A 23,448-nucleotide genomic window follows, 5' to 3' on the forward strand; every position below is an offset into this window, starting at 1 on the left:
AAACTCACACGGATCGACCCGAAGATGATCTCAACCATCAATTAAGTTTTAATCGTGGTCGTTGGAGTCCCAACTAGAGATTATAGGTAGAGGTCGATGGGTAAATGGAGAAATACACTTGGAGAGCGAGTTTACTTGGGCAATTCAATTTTCCAAAGAACAGCAATCTACTAGAAGGATTTAAGCTAGAGAGGGGATGCAAAGACAGAGAGGGGCAAAGACAGTGAGTCCGGAGAAATTTTTCCAGTTTGAGAGAGTCAGCAGTAGAAGGGTCATATTTCCCAGAGAGGCTGCGAAGAGCCAGTGCAGATAGCTTCAGAGGGAGATCAATTTTGTTGAGTTGAAAGGTGATACAATTGCAATTGGTTCAGAAAATCTCCAGGAGGCCAAGGGAATCACTTCCAGAGGCAAAGTCAGCCAAGACGTGATCTTTCCAGCAGTTCTGACGCATAGTGAGTTAGGGCCTGCGCAAGCACTGCGCAGAGGCTCACGCAGATGTTGTACGAACAACTAGATTTGCTAGTTGTTGAAGCTGGATCAAGCATGGTGTTGAGGTATTTTCCTCACAAACATTTTTGCTAAATTATTTTGCTGATTGGATTGCTAGTTGGGCATCCAGAGATTGTATTTATAATTTCTCACTGTTACTTAATAATAAAACCCTTAGCTGTTGCACCGATTTTCCCACATTGGATTTTTCCGGGGACATTTGTCCATAAACAATTGTCATTTATATGTGTGTGTGCCAGTATTTTCTCATTTTCTAATTTATCTTCCGCAGTACTTATTTTGTGAATAAATTGCAATGTGATTAATTCAATATTAATCAGTGAATTAATAAACTGAATAATCAGTTAGAAGAATTAATTCAAGTTCTTGCGTTTCAAGGATTTTTCACTCTCGAATTGAACATCCCTACTGACAATAACCTAGAATGTAGACTCAGTAGGCCTTTGATACCTCACAATAGCCCACAAATATGACCCTTTTTGACAAGGGCTCCAGCTTCATCCTTTTCTCTGTAGGAACATCAACATGCACTGGACTACTAAAGATGTGCAAATGGATCCCATCTGGTTTCTCTCCTATAAGCATTTCGTCATGAGTCGCGTTCTCCAATACCTTGTGACAACTCCTATTCTGCACATATATTGTTCTATTACAGGCCTTCGCCCACAAAAAAAATAAGCAATTCCTCATCATAAATCATTTCCCTCACTGTCTCTACTATAGTCCTATTCTTCCTCTTGACAATCCCATTCTATTGAGGGTTGTATGGTACCAAGAACTCTTTCTTGATCCCTGCTGTTGATTTGGGGTAGCATCAGATGTGCTCTAACCATGAAAATTGGTGGAGAGGTTAAAGCACATGAGATCTCCAAGACCCAAAAATGGTTTGGACAAATTGTACCTGGTTTGGAAGATATTAAAATAATTAATATTTTTAATGGAGTTCCTAAGTCTAAATTTAAGAAAAATAAAATGTTAATGGGTATTAATATAAAACTGGCTTAGAAGGTTCCAAAAGTCATGGATCAAGCCAAATCTAATGTTAGTCGTTGATTAGAGATTTAATCTCGACCGTTGAAGGACCAACAGGAAAAGTATAAGAGGAGGCTTGAGGGTCAGTTGGAGAACACACCGGAGTGATCAGTGATTCGATTTGCTAGAGTGAGGTTGCTAAGCAAAGTCGAATTAGTGATCAGAAGTGAGAGGAAGTGAGTACTAGATAGAGAGGCAGAGATTGTGCCGAGAGACCAGTGTTGAGCTTCAATTGTGCCGGAGAGGGTTTCGTGGAACATGTTTTCTGAATGCATGTTTCCAAATATAGAGGTATTGTTGCCTTGTATTCTTCTCTGTCGGGTGAGCTAGTTAGGCACCCAGTTGTACTCAAGGAAACACTGCATAATAATAAACCCTTAGAATAGTTGCAACGGTTTTCCCGCATTGGGTTTTTACGGGGACATTTGTCCAAAAATAACGGTGTCACTTGTGTGCTTGTTTTCTTTCAGTTGATGATCTATAGAAGTTGTGACTATATTGTGTTTATTTCGGTATTTAAATGTCTTAAATAACTTGTTCAGAATTTACAAGTAAAAGAAATAAACCAGCAGAATACAGATTAATTTTCTAACAGATTGACTTAGAAAATTCAACATGGTATCATAGCGTGTTTACAGATCACAGAAGAGTTGAAGGCATCAGCGAAGCAGAGCATTTGCAGCAGAAGCAGGTGTCCCGAGTGACAGTAGCTGATCCTTGCAGGAGCAACAGAGCAAGGGTTGACACAGAGGGACTGCGTCATCAATCCAAGCCAGAGAGATGCCAGCACAGAGGTTAAGGAGGGTAGAGAGAGGCTCACGCAGAGCCACACAAAGACCAGGAGGGTTGACACAATCGCTAAGGGAGCTATTTTTGCTGTAGTCGAGATTGCGCAGAACCTAGAGGCTCAGTCCTTCAATTGTTGGGGCGAAGGAAGTTGTGTGCAGTTTGCAAGTGCAAAGCCGGTGGGGTACTGTGGTCAAAACAGTACCTAACAGGGCAAGACCAAGGTAGAGGGAGTTGTTGCCAAGGCGGATTTCTAGCCAAGCAATCCGGATCAGTGTTGCAGTTGCACAGACAATTGGAGAGGGGCAACTTGACGATTGGCAGAAGGATTTCCAGGAGGGAAATTGAGACTCAGAGGGAGTCCAGAAGAGAACTTCCAGACGGAAAGTAGAGACTCAGCAGGAGTCGAACAGAGAACTTCCAGGCGGGAAGTAGAGAGACTTGGAGGAGTCAACAAAAGAGTAGCGAGATGGCCGTGAATGGGCTGAGAGATCATGACAGGCTGGACGGAGCGTCCAACTTTGTGGTCTGGAAGGCCAGGATCTTGTCCATTCTAGATAGACATCATATCAATGGCTTCGCCTTGAGAGTGATAGCTATCCCAGTTGACCCGATAGCTAATGAAAGGTAGGAGGAGGCAATGACTAAGGCAAAAGTGTATCATCCTTGATGGGGTCAAGGATCATGTGGTCCCACATATTGCCGAGAAGGAAACAGCAAAGGAGATGTGGGACACTTTGAAGACATTGTACCATCATACTTCCATGCAGAGGAAGATGCCCCTGGAGAATCAGCGAAGGTCATACCAGATGCAGAAGGGGGGGCAGATAGATCACTTCCTCGGTCAGTTGAAGGAGATCCGGGACCAACTGACTTCCATAGGGGCCATGACGGATGAGGAGATATTGGTGAGGACCACACTTAACACGGTCTCCGAGGAGTGCGAGACATTTGTCCAGAGTATACTAGGCAGGGCAGATCTTCCAGATTAGGAAGAATTGTGGACGGCTCTTCGCCAAGAGGAGATCAGGGGGTTGAGCAAGACAGGAAATAGCAGCAAAGGAGTCTGGATCAAGAAGGAAGAGGAAGAGGATGCAGCTCTGGCATATGAGGGAAAGCAGGAGAAGAGGAAGAAAAAGGACCTCTCCAAGTTCAAGTGCTTCAATTGTGGGTAACTGGGTCATTATCCAAACTAGTGTCAAAAGAAGTCTAAGGGAGAGGCGTCTGACTCTAAGGCAGCACCAGCGAAGGTGGAGAAGGAGGTCGAGGAGGATGACGATTGTGCCATGAGTGCTCATGTACCTCTAGAGAAGAGGTGGGGAGACATCGAGTTGTAGTCAAGAAGACTACAGGCGATGAGGGGCAGGATCCTTGACGTACCCAACCTCTTGGATTATATCTTGCTACGAAAGCCTCGAAGAGTGAGTAGCAGGACTGGTAGATGTCAGTAGAGATGGATGCGGATGAAGCGGCAGAGAGTGCTACAGTGCAGGAGTCCCCGGGCAGTGCAAGGCTAGAAGGCTACAATAGTGCAAGAGGCACGAAGAGTGTTGCAACAGTGCAGGATGGCATAGAGAGGCTTGCCTCGGTGAGAGATGCAGGGAGTTGTTGTAGCAACGCAAAGGTCAGTAGTGGGAGCACTTGTTAGCAGCAAAGAGAGCTTCAGCATCGGGAGTATTTCTAGCCTGACAGGGATGTCAGAAGTTGGGTGGATCAATTACTTCTCAGTAACTGAGTTGCAGTGCAGTAGCAGTATGCACTAGCATGATGCAATATGATGAGAGGGGCTAAAGTGCAGATACAGTGTTGGGAGGACGGACCAGAAGCAGCACGGATGCAAAAGGAGTTGTCGTACGGATGCAACAGTGGCAGTGGCAGAGCCATGGGCAGCAGTACAGGATGCAACAGTGCAGAGGATGTTGGGCGGGGAGGCCTAGCATCAGCACAGGTACCAGTGCCATATAATCAGAGTAATGCTCAGTGAGGAGTATTACTAGAGCACATTCTTCGCTAAGAGGGAGTGTTGATTTGAGGTAGCATCAGATGTGCTATAGCCATGAAAATTGGTGGAGAGGATAAAGCACACGAGATCTCCAAGACCCATAAATGGTTTGGACAGATTGTACCCGGTTTGGGAGATATTAAAATAATTAATATTTTTAATGGAGTTCCAGAGTCTAAACTTAGGAAAAATAAAATATTAATGGATATTAATACAAAATTGGGTTAGAAGTTTCCAAAAGTCATGGATCAAACCAAATCTAATCTTAGTCGTTGATTAGAGATTTAATCTCGGTCGTTGAAGGACGAACAGGAAAAGTATAATAGGAGGCTTGAGGGTTAGTTGGAGAACACACCAGAGTGATCAATGATTCAATTTACTAGAGCGGGGTTGCTAAGCAAAGTCGAATCAGTGATCAGCAGTGAGGGGCAGTGAGTACTGGACAAAGAGGCAGAGATCGTGCCGAGAGACCAGCGCTGAGCTTCAGTTGTGTCGGAGAGGGTTTCGTGGGACAGGTTTTCTAAATACCTGTTTCTAAATATAGAGGTATTGTTGCCATGTATTTTTCTCTGTCGGGTGAGCCGGTTAGGCACTCAGTTGTACTCAAGGAAATACTGCATAATAATAAGCCCTTAGAATGGTTGCACCAGTTTTCCCACATTGGGTTTTTCCAGGGACATTTGTCCAAAACTAACGGTGTCACTTGTGTGCTTGTTTTCTTTCAGTTGATGATTTGTAGATGTTGTGATTGTATTTTGTTTATTTCGGTATTTAAATGTCTTAAATAACTTGTTCAAAATTTACAAGTAGAAGAAATAAACCAGCAGAATACAGATTAATTTTCTAACGGATAGACTTAGAAAATTCAACACCCGCTACCCTGCAAAAATCCTGGAACTCATTGGAGGTATACTCGCCCCCATTATCCAATATCAGCACCTTAATCTTCTTCCTAGTTTGGTTCTCCACAAGAGCTTCAAACTCTTGAAACAGACCGAAGACCTCACCATTGGTCTTCAGGAAGTAGATCCAAGTCTTCTTGGAAAAATCATCTATAAATGTAGCAAAGAACAAAGACCCTATCATCGACTCCACAAACATACGACCACGAATGTCTGAGTGCACCAAGTCTAGCACTCCCTTAGACCTAGTCTCGCTGTGAAAAAATGCAACCTTAGACTACTTGTCATGTGCACACTCTTTGCACACCCCTTCCTTCTCCACCCTAATCCCCACAAAACCTACCACCATTCTCCATAACATAGGAAGAACCCTTCGTGTAGGTGTCCAACCCTCCTATGCCAAATTTCACATTAGTTGTCACTCTCATGTACAAGAGCCTTCATCGGTTGTCCTCTCAACAGATAGAGATTCTTCTTCTTCTCCCAATAACTTGCCTTTTGTTGGGATCAACTCCTTTCGAGCCAACAGCCACATTACCTCCCATGAAGTTGACTTCTAGTCCTCTGTTTTCCATGGTCGAAACTGATAAGAGACTCTTCTCCAAACTCAATATGTACAACACTCCCTTCACCTCCATAATACCCCCCAAGTCCATATAAACTCAATGCTACCAAGGCCCTCTACTACATACTTGGTGTTATTACCAAGCTCTACATGTATATCTCTAGGCTCCTTGGTCATGTTGGTGAAGATGTCCCTAGATCTCGTCATGTGACGACATGCTCCATTGTCCATGTTACCCACCACCTCTGCGTTGTGTATATGGGAGAAAATTTTCTCCTAGATGGTCCTCAGCCGGCGGGCAACAGCCCCTTGTAGCCCCCAGATAGCTCGATGTGCCATTTTCTCCACCACCTGAGCCAGCCATGTAGTCTCTCGCCTATCTATTATGAATGTATGTTTGAAGGTGGGCTTCCCGACCCCAAAGGTATGTCATTTCATTGGTATAGTTGAGTTGTTTTCCTTACTTGTCATGAGCACTTTTGGGCATGAATTGGTAGGGGGATTCGGCGGAAAGAGTGGGTTAGGTTTGTATACTTGTCTCCATTGCCCGATTTCATGGTTACCCTTGTATCCTAGTCACGTGGGATCTCCTTTACTGGCAGTTAGCTTTAGGGTTGGCACTACATGGGAAAACTTGATTTTGTGCGTGCTCCCACTTCCCGATACCACCTACATTACTTCCTCTCCACTTATTTGGGCCCCATTCATCTATTTTCCCATCTAGGTCCACATGTGTCCATTGTGTCCACATAGGGTTAGCGTCCCCCTCCCCTTGTCAACACCTTGGGTCGAGTCTAGAATGATGCCCCTAAGGTTGATGCAGCTAAAAAGAAAGTAAAAAGCATAATTTGGCCACTCAAGAGGAAATGTACCACAAAATGTAAAAGATGGTTGGGACATACAAATTTAACACGTGGGCAAAAGCCAAACATGAGCTCTACCTCTTATTCATGGCCATCACCTTGATTCCTATGGGCCCTACATGAGCCCCCTCCATCATTAAGAAACCCATGATTGTCCCAATCCCTGGTGGGCGATGAACTTCCCCACCTCAAGGGGGTATACACTGCTATATATTACACATCATGCTCTCCATACCCTGGAGCCCTGAGCAGTGATCGAAAAAAATCAATAAAAGGCAAAAGGAATATGAAGAAGGGTGGAAAAACAAAGGTCGGGGTAACTCATGTACCACGATTTTCTCCCTCCTACATTCATATAACCAAGTGTGGGCTTCCCTTATTATAGATACCCATCCACCTTGACATGTGGTCTAGATGATTCCCCTGATTCCCCACTCCACTCCATTATTATATTGTTAGTTTTTGGTAGCATCGGAAGTGCTCTAGCCTTGAAAATTGGTGGAGAGGCTAAGGCACAGGAGTTCTAAAGAATGCCGAAACCGTTTGGTGCAATTCCACCCGAATTGTATTTTATTAAAATAATTAATATTTTTAATGGAGTTACTAAGTCTAAACTTAGGGAAATTAAAATATTAATGGGTATTAATCAAAATATGGGTGAGAATGATCTAGAAGGCAGATCAAGTCATGTTTTAATCTTAACCATTGATTAGAGACTTAATCTCAGTGATTGAAGACTCAATAGGAAAAGCATAAAATGGAGGCTTGGGGTTCATTTGGAAACACACACAAAGAGATTGAGGAAATCAATTTTCTAAAATATGTTCTCAGGAGGAAAATCGATTGGGGAGATCTTCAACTGAGGAGCAGAGAGAATCCGGGAGGATTTTCCAAAAAATACAAAACAAAGAGGTGGAGAGAGCTTCCAAAGAGGCAGCGCAGTAGCCGAGGGAGATGACGTAGAAAAGTTGCCTGTCACATAGAATCCAGAACTGCCGAAACAGCCGATAGAGATGACGCAGAGGGAGCGCATTCGCTGGGAGAGCTGACGCAAAAAAGTTGCCTATCACGTAGAATCAAAAATTGTTTGAACAGCTAAAACTGTCGGGAACTGCCGGAACTGCCGGGAATCGTCGAAACAGCCGGGAATTGTCGGAACAGCCGGGAGAGCTGACGCAGAAGGCAGAGAAGGTGATGCAGGGCGAACGCAGAGCCTGTGCAGAAATAGTCGGGTTAGCTAGTCTTGTGTCGGATCAGCCAGAATTTTGTAGGGTGAAGTGAGTTAAAACTCACTCAGATTTTTCGCCAATATTTTTTCTCTGTAAAGCACTGCTAGATGAGCATCCTAGAGTTCTATTCAGATATTTCTCTTGCATAATAATAAACCCTCAGAACTGCTGCACCGGTTTTCCCGCATTGGGTCTTTCCAGGGACTATTGTGTCCAAAAATAAGTGTCCTATGTATCTTGTTCTTTTCTCTATTTTATGTTTCATGAGATCAAATATTAAATTAGTGTAGGTTGCAGAAGTAATTTGCTTCAATATTCAGAAGAATAACTTGATGAATGTAATTTAAAATCAAGTAGGCGAAGTAGATTCAAATTTGTTGTAGTAGGGGTTCCTACAATGTAGAAATTTTCACATGGTATCAAAGCATTGATTAAGAAATAGGAAGAGCAGATCCAGTACTGAGCGGTGAGGTCAAAAGCTGCACTTGGCAGCAATTCGAATCCCCTTGAAGGGATCGCACAGTCCTTGTCAGGAAGCAAATCCGAGGAAATCTCTCTTTGAGTGAGACGTACGATTTCCAGTTCGTGAGTTTGCAGAGGCAGAGGGAGTGACGCAGAGCCTCAGCGCAGTGCTTGAAGGGTGTAATTTCTGCCGGGCCAGAAATCCGCTGGAAAAGAACGGAGACACGTAGAAGAGGAATTTTCTCCTCAGAGAACTTTCCGCTAGAAAGTTCGAATTTCTCACTTGCTGAACAGCTAAACAGTGCTAAGCAGTGACTAGAAGAGTCAGTTCAACATTTGGGTGAGATGGCATCGCATGGGCTCAGAGATCAGGACAGGTTGGAAGGTGCATCCAACTATGTCATATGGAAGACCAGAATCTTAGTTGTTCTAGAGGAATATGATCTCGAGGCCTACGTCAATAGTGTTGTAGTTGTTCCTGCTGACAAGGATCAAAAGAAAAAGTACAAGGCCGAGGAGGGGAAAGCAAAGAGGCTCATTCTCGATGAAGTTCGAGATCATGTGGTCTCACACTTGCAGGGCAAGGATACAGCGAAAGATGTATTTAGAGCAAAAGTTGCAGCGGACTTTGATGTAGAAAGGAGAAGGGGTGAATCTCTATCTTCAACGTCTTCAGGACACTAGAGGCCAACTTGCTGCAGTGGGGTCCACTCCTCAACCAACGACATGGCCAATGCCTTAGCCATAGCCGCATCCACTTCCTCAACCATTCATAATAACATCTCTAAAAAGGGGAAATGTATAGTTGATACCATCCACAGAACCTTTATCCCTAATTATGAAGACCATTGGCATGTTTTTGAAAACGACCAAGACATAAGCAACTTCCTTCAAAACCATGAAGAACCCCTTAAGAGAGCCATGGACATAATTAATGAGCAACATTTCGATAGGAATGACGTTAGCATCACCAAGCATGATAACCAAGAGTCCCCTGATACATTGGACCTCAACCTTGGATCCAAGACCTGTCCTCAAATAATCAAAATTGGGAAAGACTTATCCAAAGAAGAAAGGGATGAAAGACTCCAAGAAAGACTTATCTCTAAAACTGGAAAATCCTCCGAAATTCACTTTTGTTGCTCCCTCTTTGTCTCTGCATCCCTTATGGCTCAAACTCTTCTTCCTTGCTCGACCTTTCTAGCTGGATAGCTCGATCTACCAAGGAACTCAACCTCCCAAGTGTATTCTCCATCTACCCATCGAGTTGCTCTTATAATCTCTCGTTGGTGAGCTAATGACCATGATTAGATCCCCATCAACGGCTAATATCATCTCCAACTCAATCTGTGTGAGTTTCTAGAAAGTTCTCACCTTTCTCAATTAATTGTTGTCAATTAATCACTTTTCCTAAGTTAGACTTAGGAAATATTTAATTATTGATTAATTTAACTTAATTGAGCCATCTGTAGGTGTTTTATCATGAAACCTTTTTTGGGTTTTGGAGATCCTATGTTCCTTAGCCTCTCTGACCAAAGTCAAGATTAGAACACTAGTCTGATGCTACAAAAACTAACATTTTTGTTCTCTAATCATGAATTTAAATATAAGATATATGCCCTTGACATTAATGTACACCACTTGTTCTATAAATAGGGTTGCATGCTTCTTAGTAGGGTGTTGCTCAAGTGGCTATGAGGGAAAGTTATTACCCTCCCCACCCAAGTTCAAATCCCACTTTCTAACATGTTTGCTCTTAGTGAAACAATTGTTGATAAGCTACACATAATTTGTTCATAAGTTGATGACCTAGCCTTGATCCCTAAAGAATCTAGGGTTTTCCCTAAGTGTCACCCTTAGAATGAGGGGGGAAGTACTTAGGTGCTTTTCCCTAGTATATGTTACCTAGAAGAAAAAAAGGTTCACATGCTTACTATAAAATATAATGAGTACAATTCATAAAAAAAAAAAATTCAAGCAAAAGCCTATAGGACGCACCTAGATATATATCTATGTTTTAACTCAAGTAGTCCAAAACAAAAACAATGAGAAAAACTACATGCAAACGGGAGTTGGTTTCCAACAAAATAATTATGTCTATTGTAACAAAAAAGTGCTTAGGTCTTTATCCTCTTATCCAAAATTCTTACCCAAATACCTTGGTAGAGCTATTGTCAATTATGAATCAAATATAACATAATATTTTCCTACACATAATCAATATAGTGATTGGATTGTATGTAGCCACAAGTCGCATACGATGTTTTACATCTAAATCTCAATGTTAGCATACTCATAACCTATCAATTGTACTTGTGGACAACAAATTAACAAATGTACTCCAAAAATGCCAAAAGAATAGTGTACAAAAATTGCATGCTTACCATACTTGTCTCGTACATTCAAGAGTCAAGGCACAAGTGTTAAAATTGGCAACTAGGGCCAAACTCCATGTGGGTCATCTTATTTATGGCAACTGATATTTTTCCTGGATCCCTCTCATCGAGAGGTGTAGGATTGATCTAAAAATCATCCAATTCCGATAAGTATTCATGGAGTTATGAATTTATTTGCGTTATAAGACAATTCGTCAAGGTCGGCCAGCAACCAAATAAACCCCACATGTGCTCAACATTTTAGTATAAATAGAGGTGGCCTTCAAGTCATTTCAACACACTTGGGATCTCTTCCTCTCTCTACTTGTCTTTGGGTTTTAGTAGGAGGAGAGATCCTAAGGAATAACGTTGCCCTGATCCAGAGGGCAGAAAGTCGAAACTGCTGGAAAAGCCAGAAAAGTCGGAACTGTCGGAAAAGCCAGAACTGTCGGAACTGCTAGAAAAGCCGGAAATGCCGAAAAAGTCGGAACTGCCAGAAAAGTCGGGACCGCCGGAAAAGCCGGAAAAGCCGAAAAAGCAGAACTGCCAAAACTGCCGGAAAAGCTGGAACTGCCAGAAAAGTTGAAACTGTCGGAAAAGCCGGAACTGCCAGAAAAGTCAGAACTGCTAGAAAAGCCGGAAAAGCCGGAAATGCCGGAAAATCCGGAAATGCTAGAAAAGTCGAAACTGTCGAAAAAGCAGAAAAAGCCAGAACTGTCGGGACTACCGAAACTGCGGGGAACAATCGGAACTGTTGGAACTGTCGGGAACAGCCAGAACTGCCAGAACTGTCGGGAATTGCCGAAACAGCTGGAGCATCTGTCTCCGAAGAAGAGCAGCATGCAAGAGACAGCTAACTATCATTGGGACAGTTGTATGGTACTTAGCAGCAAATGCACCAAGCATGCAATGTTACAGCGAGCATGCAAGGGACAACTAGCATACAATAACAAGCATGCTAAGGACAACAAGCATGCTAGGGACAACAAGCAAGCAAGGGAAAACAAGCAAGCAAGGTGCAGCCAACACATAGGTCAGGATGGCAACATGGTGCAGCAATGGCACATAATGCAATACAGTGATGGGTACAGTCATGATTAATGAAGCGTGATGAGATGCAGCATAGTGATGATGGGTGCAGCACGGTAGGCGCGGTGAGGTGCAGCATGGTGAGGCGCGGTGAGGTGCAGCATGATGACGAAATGCAGCACAATGATAGGTGAAAGAGTCACCTTGGAGAATTCGTTGAAGCAGCATGTCTTCAACTGATCTCATGTATCATCTTCTTCGAGATGATCTATGCTCTTATCTAGATAAGTCAAAGTGTTGACTTCTATTGTAAACGTACTATCTCTCTCTCTCTCTGCTGAACTATTGAAGAACATATAAGAAGAATTGATCAAGGGTTTCCCCACATTGGGGTTTGTCCCTGGCTAGCGCCACATCTTGTGTCCTCTTGTCTTGGCTTGTCTTCTGCAATTTATGTTTATGTTCTATCTGCAATTTTATTTTAATGTTGATGTGATTGCTAATCTGGAAAAGATATGGAGCTAACTGTGAAAATTGAAATAAATTGCTCTAAGCATAGAACATACCTAAAATTAACAACAAGAAACTTGAGTAGCCCAAGAACTATTTCCCATCTAATATGATGTAGAAATCAGCATTGGTATCAGACATCATTAAGATGAACTGACACATCAACCAAGCATCATTCAATATTACATATCACACAAAAGATCTACAATGGATGTAGAATGGTATAACCTCTATAAAATGTAAAGGAAACATCAACTCTCAAAATGCTTTATTTTCATGGTAGCTCAATGTTGTAATAGTTTACAAGGACCCTAATTTATAGAGTTGTAGGTAACAACCTCAATTAATGGCATTTCCAAGATTAGAACTTCTTGGGAGTGAATCTCTCACAAGATTCGGTAATTTAGGATATTGTCTAGTCCCTCTTACTATGTTACCTAGATTCAAAACTAATAGCTTGTTTTGCCATGTTATATGTAACTTCCGAAGTCAAGAATAAGATAATCATTTATCACTAACATGACCAACAATTGATCTATTCAATGTTGTACATGTATTGATAACACAAATCAATAACATCATTAAATAATGCTCAACAAACAAATAACAATATAAATACTCATGATAAGTACTTCGCATTATTAGAAGAAATTATTATGATAGGACTTGTAGAAATATGTGTTCTCTACAAGTATGGTGGCTGATATTCAACACATATGCGTGGTACAAAATATGTCATGTTACATGGTATTAAAAAATCAAGGCCAACATTATGTAAAACATAAAACAACAACCAAGAAATATCAAAAAGGTCATATTAGGAAAAACGGTCTAAGAGAACATACATCATCTGCAATAATGGGAATCTCCCGACCACCACTCATTGGAACAACCGCCATTTTGCCAACATATTTTGCATATCGATCATCCTACATTAAATATTAACAAAATCCACCATAACACAAATCAAACCAGTAAAATTACTCCCACATTATTGGCATATGTAAATAGTTCATGATATGGATTTCAAGTTTGTAAAACTAATCGAACCACAGAGACATATGCATGCACAAGCACACGCAAATACATAGCACATGCACACACGTGTATGTACAAATTTAAGAATAAACATTTAAATTAAACATAGATACACATTTCAACTAAGTGTTAACTCCATTTCAAAATAAAAGACAAAATAAGAGAGATTTTTTTCAAATCATGAAAACATTAACTAGATCATCTAGTATTTTTTTAAATTGGATAAGACATAAAGGAAAAGATAATGTAATAATGAATGAACGTAAATTTAAATTAAAATATGTAGACATTGTAAAAGTGTGACACCATGTCATACACAAAATGAAAGAAAACAGGAGGAAGAGAATTTTTCCAAATTATTAAAATGTTTTGTAGTTGTAGATCATATTGCATTTGATTTAGATCACGTAAGGCATAACGGAAATGAGCATGTAATGATGGACCAATGTAAATTCAGCACACCTGAGGGTGCACTGCGATTGCTGCATCACCAAATAATGTTTCTGGGCGTGTTGTTGCAACAGGTAAAAATTCATCCCTAAAACTCAAGAAGCAATAATTACCATTAGATTCACCCTTGCCTCCTATTTGAATACAAGCAAGTTTATAATGAATTCAATCAAATCAAAGCTTAAAGTAAAGGATCTTGTTAGAAACTTAGAACCAAGATCCATAAAATACATTTCTAGGAACTTAAAGAATACTTTACACCATAAATGTAAACCCCAATAACAAATAACCACCGCATTATCTTCACATCACATCCCCATATGCCTCCTTTTGCAATCTTATAGTGAATTAGGAATTGACAAACTTATAAGCACAAGATAACATATGCAATAAATATATAATACAATTGTCGTTTATAGTTTATAATATTCGTTTACATGTTTATATTTTTTTGCAAGAGTGTCATGTTAATGACCATGCCTTTTTCTTTTTTCTTATTTCTTTGGATGGATGCTTTTGGTCAACATGAGCACAAGCAAAAGGATTTGTGAAAGCAAACCTTTGGCTAACCTACTATGTTAAAATTGGCAAGTAGGGCCAAACTCCATGTGAGTCATCTTATTTATGGCAATTGATATTTTTCTTGGTTCCCTCTCATCGAGAGGTGTAGGACTGATCTAAAGATCATCTGATTCCAATAAGTATTCATGGAGTTATGAATTTATTTGTGTTATAAGACAATTCATCAAGGTCGGCCAGCAACTAAATAACACCCATATGTGCTCAACGTTTTAGTATAGAAGGAGATGACTTGAGAGTCATTTCAGACACACTTCTATCTTGATTTCTCTCCACTCGCTTTGGGTTTTTAGTGGAAGAGAAATCTAGGCGAGGAAGCCCTAGACATTGAAGGAAAGGAGGTTGCCCTAGCTGCAGCAAAGAAGACAGGTCAGCGAAGCTATGGAAGGGATCTATACGTTGACCTAAAGGATCCCTTACCTTTGTCATGGAAGAAGTTTAACGCAGCTATGGAGGAGGCCTTAACAAACCCTAGCCGCAGTCCTAGATGGGAGATCTAACCCTAGACGCAATGAAAGAAAGAGCCCTAATTGCAGACACCTATACGCTGCCCTAATGAAATCAAACCGCAGCCAAGGAAGAGATTTATACGTTGTCCCAAGGGTGATCCTAAGCCGTCTATAGGATGCCCTAACCACAGTCAAATAGAAGGTCTTAGCCGCAGCAATTCATGGGTCTTTTGGAGGGCTGAATTGCTGTAAGGGAGGCCGAGGTAGGGCAGACTGTTTTAGGGCTGCGTAGAGGTGTCTTGGGTGCAAGAAAGGGCAGTGTATGATGCTATATGGAGAGGCCTAAACACAAGTCCTATGCTGTTGTTCTAAAGATCCCTAGCCGCAGTCAATAAATATCTAGTCTCACCCTAACTGTTGGTCATGAAGCTGGCCACAATCCTTATGGGGTTGACTATGGGATAACATGGAGGATACAGCAGTGTGCTCTAACGAATAGAGTTGGAGCAGCATGCCAATAGGTAGGACTGTTGATGGCCTCACCTAAAGGCTGCCCACCAATGCAGCAAATAGAAAATCATCTAAACAACATGGTGATGTAGTTTAGGAAAGTAGAGCAATGTTACAATGATGGCATGGTACAGCAGTTGTGATGGGACAACATCAATACAATTGGGACAGCAGCTATGGCATGGCACAATTGGGACAGCAGCTGTAATAGGACAGCAGCAATACAATTGGGACAGCAGCTATGGCATGGCACAATTGGGACAGCAGCTGTGATAGGACAGCAACAATACAATTGGGACAGCCGCTGTGATAGGACAGCAGCAATAGCAAATTGAGACAGCAGTATGGTAAGCAAGGTACAACAAGCACATGGTGGCAAGCAGTGAGGTACAGTGTGAGGCAGCACTGGTGGGTGCAGCAAGATGATAAGGTACAACAAGATGTTTCAGTACAGGAAGGTACAACATAAGGTGCAGCACTATGGTAATGAGGTCCATCATAGTGATGATGGGTGCAGCATGGTGCAGCACAGTGAGGTGGAGCGTGATGATGAGATGCAGCACAATGCATGGTGATGGAGTCACTTGGGAGACTCAATTGAAGCAGTATGTCTTCAACTGAGTTCAGCTACCTCATGTATCATCTACTTAGAGATGATCTATGCTCTTACTTAGATAAGTCAAATTGTTGACTTCTGTTGTATATGTACTTTCTCTCTCTCTCTCTCTCTCTCTCTCTCTCTGCTGAACTATTGAAGAACATATAAGAAGAATTGATCAAGGGTTTCCCCACATTGGGGCTTGTCCCTGACTAGCGCCACATCTTGTGTCCTCTTTTCTTGGCTTGTCTTTTGTGATCTATGTTTATGTTCTATCTACAATTTACTTTAATGCTGATGTGATTGCTAATCTATAAAAGATATTGAGTTAACTGTGAAAATTTAAATAAATTGCTCTAAGCATAGAACATACCTAAATTTAACATACTACAATTGCGGAGTACATGTTCTACCAAATTTTCCTAGGACTTCCACCTGGCCCCATCCATTGTCCCAAGTACTAGTGTAAAACAAACACAAGCACAAGCACAAGTATGTGCTAGGTGAGACTAGAACCTTGGTTGGGGATTTAATAACACCCTACATTCACCAACCTAACCAACCACATGTGACAATCACTATGCCTATGTAAGGACCTAACCCAAATTAAACCACTAAATTCTACAGAATTTACCAGTTACAATTTAGTCATAATTTATCAATTTAATTCACATATACATACCTGGTTTTCGAGTTTGACATCGATTCCATGCTGAGGTAGCCCCAATTGCTCCCGATACCAAATGACCAAATCCTCCCAGCCAAACTGAGCACAGCCTTGGTACCCAGCTCCAAAATACTTCACAATTGGAGTATTTTGGCCCCCATGCCCAAAAGCTTCAAGAACAATTGCTCAAATCTCAAGTTTTGATTCGAATCTCCAGCTCTGATTCAGATCTCCCATTCTCCTTCCAGTGTTTCTTACCCCAAAAATCCCCCTCCCCTGGTGTCTCTGCGTACTTGGGATAAATACCCTTCCTAGGCGGTCACCGCCCTCATCAAATTTTATTTGACAGATATAAGCTTTACGTGTAACTGGGAGGTGAGGGTACGTATATATATCTTGATATGTTTGTCATGTTTAAACTTAATAATTTTAACTTTTATAAAATTTAATTATAATATAAAAAATGAATAGTTATACATATATATCAAATGTTTGTTATATTAATTTAGTAATTTTAACTTTTATATATATATATATATATATATGTCAACAATAATTAACTTATAACTTTAATGCTATAGTGATCAATATTTACATTAAAAGGATTGGAATTGTAAATTTTATTTAATCTTATAAGTATGAAGTATTTAATATGTACATTTTGAGTGTCGAATTTTAGGTAATATCTCCCTTCTCAATAATCTAGGTATTTAGCCCATTTTTCATTCATTTAAACATTTCTCCTAATTATTTAATAAGTATACTAGTGCAAGGCATGCGATGTATCCATATGTAGCTATCATACGCATACATCTTATGCATGCTAATACCCTTTTGCTTATGAATCGAAATGGGTCATTAAATACTCCATTCCTTCAAAAAACTTCGTCTGAAAGTTAGGGTTTATATAATATATCAGTAATTGCTTTAGTGACTAGTGTTTACATTGCACATAACATCGTTACCAAATGGCCATGTGATGACAAAAGCTCCAAAAACAATTGAGGCTTAATCAGATTCCATGATAAAATATTGACACTAGTCCTACTAGGAGGGGTGGAGGTGTTGCCCATTGTTTATCCACCAAAACCTGGAGTCATGGGAGGACTGTGCAAGCCAGCCTCCCCTAGATGTGAGATAATAACTGTCGAATGCCTACTAGGTAATCAAGTTGATATAGTCGGCGCTGTCACCCTTGAGGTTTATGAATGGTTAAATCAGTATAACTGACACCATGGCATATTCCAGTAGAGGACGGATAGGAAGGGAGCGGAAGAGATTAGAAAGGATAGGATGATTCTAGAATAGCTTGGGAGCCCAATTGGGGCAGGGAATAACTATTAAGTTTATAAAACTTTAAATGTTCAAACAAAAATTCAATCTTGAGAGTAAATCCTTAGGTAATATTTCTCTTCTCAATAATTTAGGTATTTAGCCCCTTTTTCATTCATTTAAACCTTTTTCGTAATTATTTAATAAGTATACTAGTGCAAGGTATGCGATGTATGCATATGTATCTATCATATGCATACAACATATGCATGCTAATACCCTTTTGCTTATGAATCAAAATGGGTCATTACATCCTAAGCTTATTTAATTAAGATTACTGTCTTATTGGGTAAATATCCAAATACAGGGGATTGAAACGAAAAAACTTATAGTATTTGTACTTTAAATGTAAATACACAAAGTATTGTAAGTAATATTTTTATCAGTGTAGATAATATCAGCGAAATATCGGTGAATAGCGTAAATATCGCGAGCTAGAAAAAGGAAAAATTGGTTTTTTTTCTTCATTTTTGTTTCTAAGTGTTGGAGAAAGAAGGGGAAGAGTTTAGTGGTAGTTGTCAAGGAGGGTTTGAGGATCAAACAACGATTATCACTACCAACTAAGATTTTTTTGTGGATCAAAGATTGAAGAATAGAGAGACAAACTTCATTTCTTCCATTAACAGGTATGTTCTTAAAAACCCCTATGTTAATGATTTTTTCATAGATTTAGGGTTATGCTTGCTTGCCTCTTTGCCTACCAACATTTTGTTTCTTTGTTTTTTTCCATTTGCTACGATTTTCATGCCCATGAACCAATGCAAGGGTTTTCTCCATATTTGATTTTGGACAGCAAGCTTCATTTTTTTTTTAACTTTCTTATGCACCCCTCTTATTGTCATTTTTCGTTCACATTGCAAAATGCAAATAATGTAGCAATTTTTTTTGAATGAGGTGGTTATTACTTATTATTTTTTCATTTTGTGTTGGGGGATTTAATGCCAATTTTTTGTTTTTTTTTGCCCTAGGTTTGAATTAGTTCACTACAAATGTCAAATATGCCAAAAGCCTTGGACCCATTTTGGGAGTATGGGGAGGCTGTTGGTGGGGCAAATCAGGCATATATATCTTGCAACTTGTGTGGGACCAAGATGTCAGGAGGGATTACACGATTGAAATACCATCTGGCTAGACTCTCTGCATATGATACATATGTAATGCCTTGTATGGTTTCTAGTGCAGAGGTTATACAAAAAGCTCGTGAAGCAATTGCTGAACAAGACAGAAAGAAAGCTGCTAGGGAGAGGCCAATGGTCTCAGATAGATAGCTGCTAGTTTTATTTGTTTGGCATCTTTTGCTACATATAAGTTTATAACTCATGATGATGAAATACGTTTAAAGTTTTATATATGTGATGTTATTTTGTTTGAGTCCTTGATTGGACAATTATCACTATCAGGGATCAGCAGGATATGTGATGTTATTTTGTTTGAGTCCTTGATTGGACAATTATCAGGGATCAGCAGGCTTTGGTATCGCCTTTGAAGTTTGATGTATCATTTCTATTTTGACATCATATATATCAATGCCTTCTTCATATTTATGTGCCAATGTGTTTAGTTCATGTTGTTATTGCTTTATATATTTAGAAATCTGAAAAAAATGAATATATTATGCATTTTTTATGCTTGCCGATATTTGCCGATATTTTCGCCGATATTGCTGATAAGATATTTTCTAGACCCTCACCGATATTTTGCCGATACTGATATTTTCAACACTGACTTTTATTAATAAGATGAAATGTACAAGTATGTTGAATTTTACGAATTTTACAATGAGGGCCCGCTTGTCTACCTAGGCAGGTGCCCTTTCATGAATGGTCATGTCCATTAAGACATGCCTCTTCATTAACTAATCATTAATTAACTATTATTATTTATTAATTTATATTTATTTTATTTTAATACAAATTATACTCGTAACATAGCTCCTCTCTTCAAAAAGCTTTGTCCTCAAAGCTTTAATACTGACAATTTCCTTCACCTTGCGTTTGTCATCTAGACATGTATAATTCGTCAATCATCGGGACATGTATAATTTGTTAGTGATACTCCCTTGGAATTTTGGGTTTATCCTTTTTTATTTTAATATATATATATATATATATATATATATATATATATATATATATATATATATATTATTTTAACTAAATAACTTTTTTCTTTTAACTAAATAGTTTTTTTTAATTGAATAATTTAACTTTATAATATAATTAAAAACCGATCGGTTTGAATCGGTAACCAGTCAAACCGGCTGGTTCACTAGCCGACTGAGTCAAACCGGCAGAAAAACCCAATTCGACCCCTCATTTCGCCAAAAAAAGGAAAAACCTGGTCCTAACCAGTCGGTTAGCTACCAAAGCCGCAGAGGACCCACGCAGCACAGTTTTCCAAGGTTGTAAGGTGTTTTGGAGGGAAAATAAGGGTTCTTTCCCTCCAAAAACACCCTCTCCAAGCCTTTAAAAGGACCTTGCCCCTCTCATTTGTTTCACACATTTGATTTGGAGTATTTGTGAGTTTGATTGGGAGCTTGGAGAGTGTTGAGATTTTGCTGGAGTAGTCATCTTGGAGGCTTAGAGGCTTGGAGTTGGAGTTGGAGCCATTTTGGAGATAGTTTGGAGCTGTCAGTGGAGTTGGCATCTTCAAGAGGAGGCTAAGGAAGCTAGTTTGCATTTCCAGGTAAGGATTTTCACTTGAAAATTCCTCATTTGACTGTTGTCCATGTATTAAATTTTTTTATATGTTCTAAACTTCTAACTTCTATCATCTATGCTATCAAATCTCTAGTTCTTTGCTATCAAATTTTGTAGGCTACATGTGCATTTGTTTTCTTAAATTTAGCTTTGGTTTTCCATGTTTCTTAGCTGCAATTTTTTTTAAATGATAGATTTCTTTGCAAATTTTAATTATTTCAAGCCAACATGGCTCCAAAAGCCAAGGACAGTGCATGCACTCATTGTGATTTGATTGATGGAAAAATGATATACAAATTATGCCATAAACCTATTAGAGGTGGTGGTATTCTCAGACTGAAACAACACTTGGTTGGGGTAAGAGGCCAAGTAAAGCCATCTGAAGCACCAAATGAAGTGTTAGGTCCTATTAGGGCAGAATACCTTTCCAAGCTTGAAAAGTTTCATGAGGATAAGGCTAGGTAGAAGGCCATCCAAGATGGCATTGCAAAGAAGAGGGAATTATTAGAAGCCATCAAAGAGAGTTGGTATGATGTTTATGAGATTCAAAACTCCTCTTCTATCCCTTCCACCAATGACCCCTTTCACTATGTTCATCCTTCTTTTGGCCAACTATCAAAAGGAACAAAGAGAACAAACATACAGAGTTATTTCTCATCCTCTGCCAACATTGCCTCTTCTAATCCTACTTCCTCCCAGCCAAGTCGTCAACCCACTTTGGGTCAACATTGGAAAAAACAATGCAAAGAAACTTCTTATCAATACATTGCTAGACAGTGGTATGATGCAAATATCCCATTTAATGTTGCTCACTCACCTTATTACCAAGTTATGTGGGACTTTGTTAGAGTTGTAGGAAAGGGCTTCAGAGGCCCTAATATGCATGACTTGAGGGGAGCTCTTTTGCAAAAAGAGATTTCTTCCATTGATGAGTATTTGACTGAGTATAAAGATTCATGGCTCAAAACAGGTTGTTCCATCATGTTAGATGGATGGACTAATGGAAAGAACCACACTATCATTAATTTCCTTATTTCTTGCCCTCAAGGAACCATGTTTTTGAGATCAGTTGATGCATCTGATAAGGTGAAAGATGCAACCCTTCTATTTGAGCTTTTGGATGACATTATTCAAGAAGTGGGGGAGCAGAATGTTGTGCAGGTAATCACCAATAATGCCTCAAATTATGTTCTCGCTGGAAAGATGCTTGAGTCCAAATATAGGACCATATTTTGGACTCCATGTGTTGCACATTGCATAGACCTCATGCTTGAGGACATAGGCAAAGTGGAGTGGGTAAAAAAACTATAGAGCATGCCAAGTGCATTACAAAATACATTTACAACTACTGATGGGTATTGAACCTAATGAGGAAAAACACTGGAGGCAAAGAGCTTTTAGCCCTGCAATTACGAGATTTGCAACTCACTTTCTCACGTTGCAATTTCTCAATGCTCAACATAAAAACCTGCAGAAAATTTTTTCTTCTGATGATTGGACTAAATCTCAATGGGCTCGTAGACAAGATGGCAAAGACACCAAACAGAAAGTGTTTGACAATTATTTTTGGAAAAGGTCTGCAGAGCTTGTGAAAATTACCGAACCCCTTGTTAAGGTGCTAAGGATGGTGGATGGGGAAAAATTGGCCATGGGCTACATTTATGAGGCTATGGAGCAGGCAAAGGAGCAAATATGGGCAGCTTACAAGGACAGGTTAGCTAAATATGGTCGTATATGTGAGATCATTGATAACAGATGGAACAATCAACTCCATCGTCCTATACATGTAGCTGGGTATTTTTTGAACCCAAAGTATCACTATAAAGCTCGACTAGGAGATCTGCAGGATGGGGAGGTCAAAGTTGGATTGATTGATTGCTTCGAGCGCATGGTCCCTAGCCATGCAGACCAGTTGGAAATAAATAGACAACTTACTATTTTCAGTATGGCAGCTGGTACCTTTGGCAAAAACTTGGCAAAGATGGCAAGAGATGTGGATCAACCAGGTAAGAAATTCCAATTTCTAATTTGTTTTTCTTTTCAAGTTAAATTGTTTACAAATTTACAATTCAAATTATCTATAAATACTTGTAATTTGTAAATAAGTAATGAAATGAACTAAGTTACTAATTAATGTCTTTTTCTTTGCAGCACATTGGTGGGAGTCATTTGGCGGCTAGTGTCCTCAATTGCAAAAGTTTGCAATTAGAGTTCTCAGCGAAACTTGCAGTGCTTCAGGTTGTGAGCGCAATTGGTCTGTTTTTGAGCGCATACACACGAAGAAGAGAAACTGTTTGGAACAAAAACAGTTAAATGATATTGTCTTCATGCAATACAACCTTCGACTAGGGCGGAACCAAATGATGAACAAAACACCTGATCTAAATCCCATTGTGTTGGACGATATTGATCCAACATCAAAATGGGTGGAGGAGACTAAAGATTAATGAAATGAACTAAGTTACTAATTAATGTCTTTTTCTTTGCAGCACATTGGTGGGAGTCATTTGGCGGCCAGCATCCTCAATTGCAAAAGTTTGCAATTAGAGTCCTCAGCGAAACTTGCAGTGCTTCAGGTTGTGAACGCAACTGGTTTGTTTTTGAGCGCATACACACAAAGAAGAGAAACTGTTTGGAACAAAAACTGTTAAATGATCTTGTCTTCATGCAATACAACCTTCGATTAAGGCGGAACCAAATAATTGAACAAAACACTTGATCTAAATCCCATTGTGTTGGACGATATTGATCCAACATCAGAATGGGTGGAGGAGACTGAAGATCCCGTATTTGATGTTGATTTTGATATTGACATGGCATTAGCAGGGGATGAAGCAGATTTGGTGGCGCCATCAGAACCA

General features: G+C 39.9%; 1 protein-coding gene across 4 annotated transcripts in view; it reads right to left on the minus strand.

Moving 5' to 3' along the window:
- EMB2247 (protein EMBRYO DEFECTIVE 2247) overlaps positions 1–23,448 on the minus strand; it is a 418,314-nt gene that overhangs the window by 236,296 nt on the left and 158,570 nt on the right. For 3 of the 4 annotated variants that reach the window (XM_089378646.1, XM_089378648.1, XM_089378645.1), the window contains exons 10-11: positions 13,766–13,841; positions 13,111–13,194 (exon numbers count right to left, since the gene is read on the minus strand). In XM_089378646.1, coding sequence (XP_089234772.1) covers positions 13,111–13,194; positions 13,766–13,841 — 160 coding nt within the window. The remainder of the gene's footprint in view (positions 1–13,110; positions 13,195–13,765; positions 13,842–23,448) is intronic. The other variant, XM_089378647.1, reaches the window with a different exon arrangement.

The sequence above is a fragment of the Pinus tabuliformis genome, chromosome J, assembly GCF_031772625.1.
Source record: "Pinus tabuliformis cultivar Carrire ecotype Pingquan chromosome J, CPIR1, whole genome shotgun sequence".
Classification (NCBI taxonomy): domain Eukaryota; kingdom Viridiplantae; phylum Streptophyta; class Pinopsida; order Pinales; family Pinaceae; genus Pinus; species Pinus tabuliformis.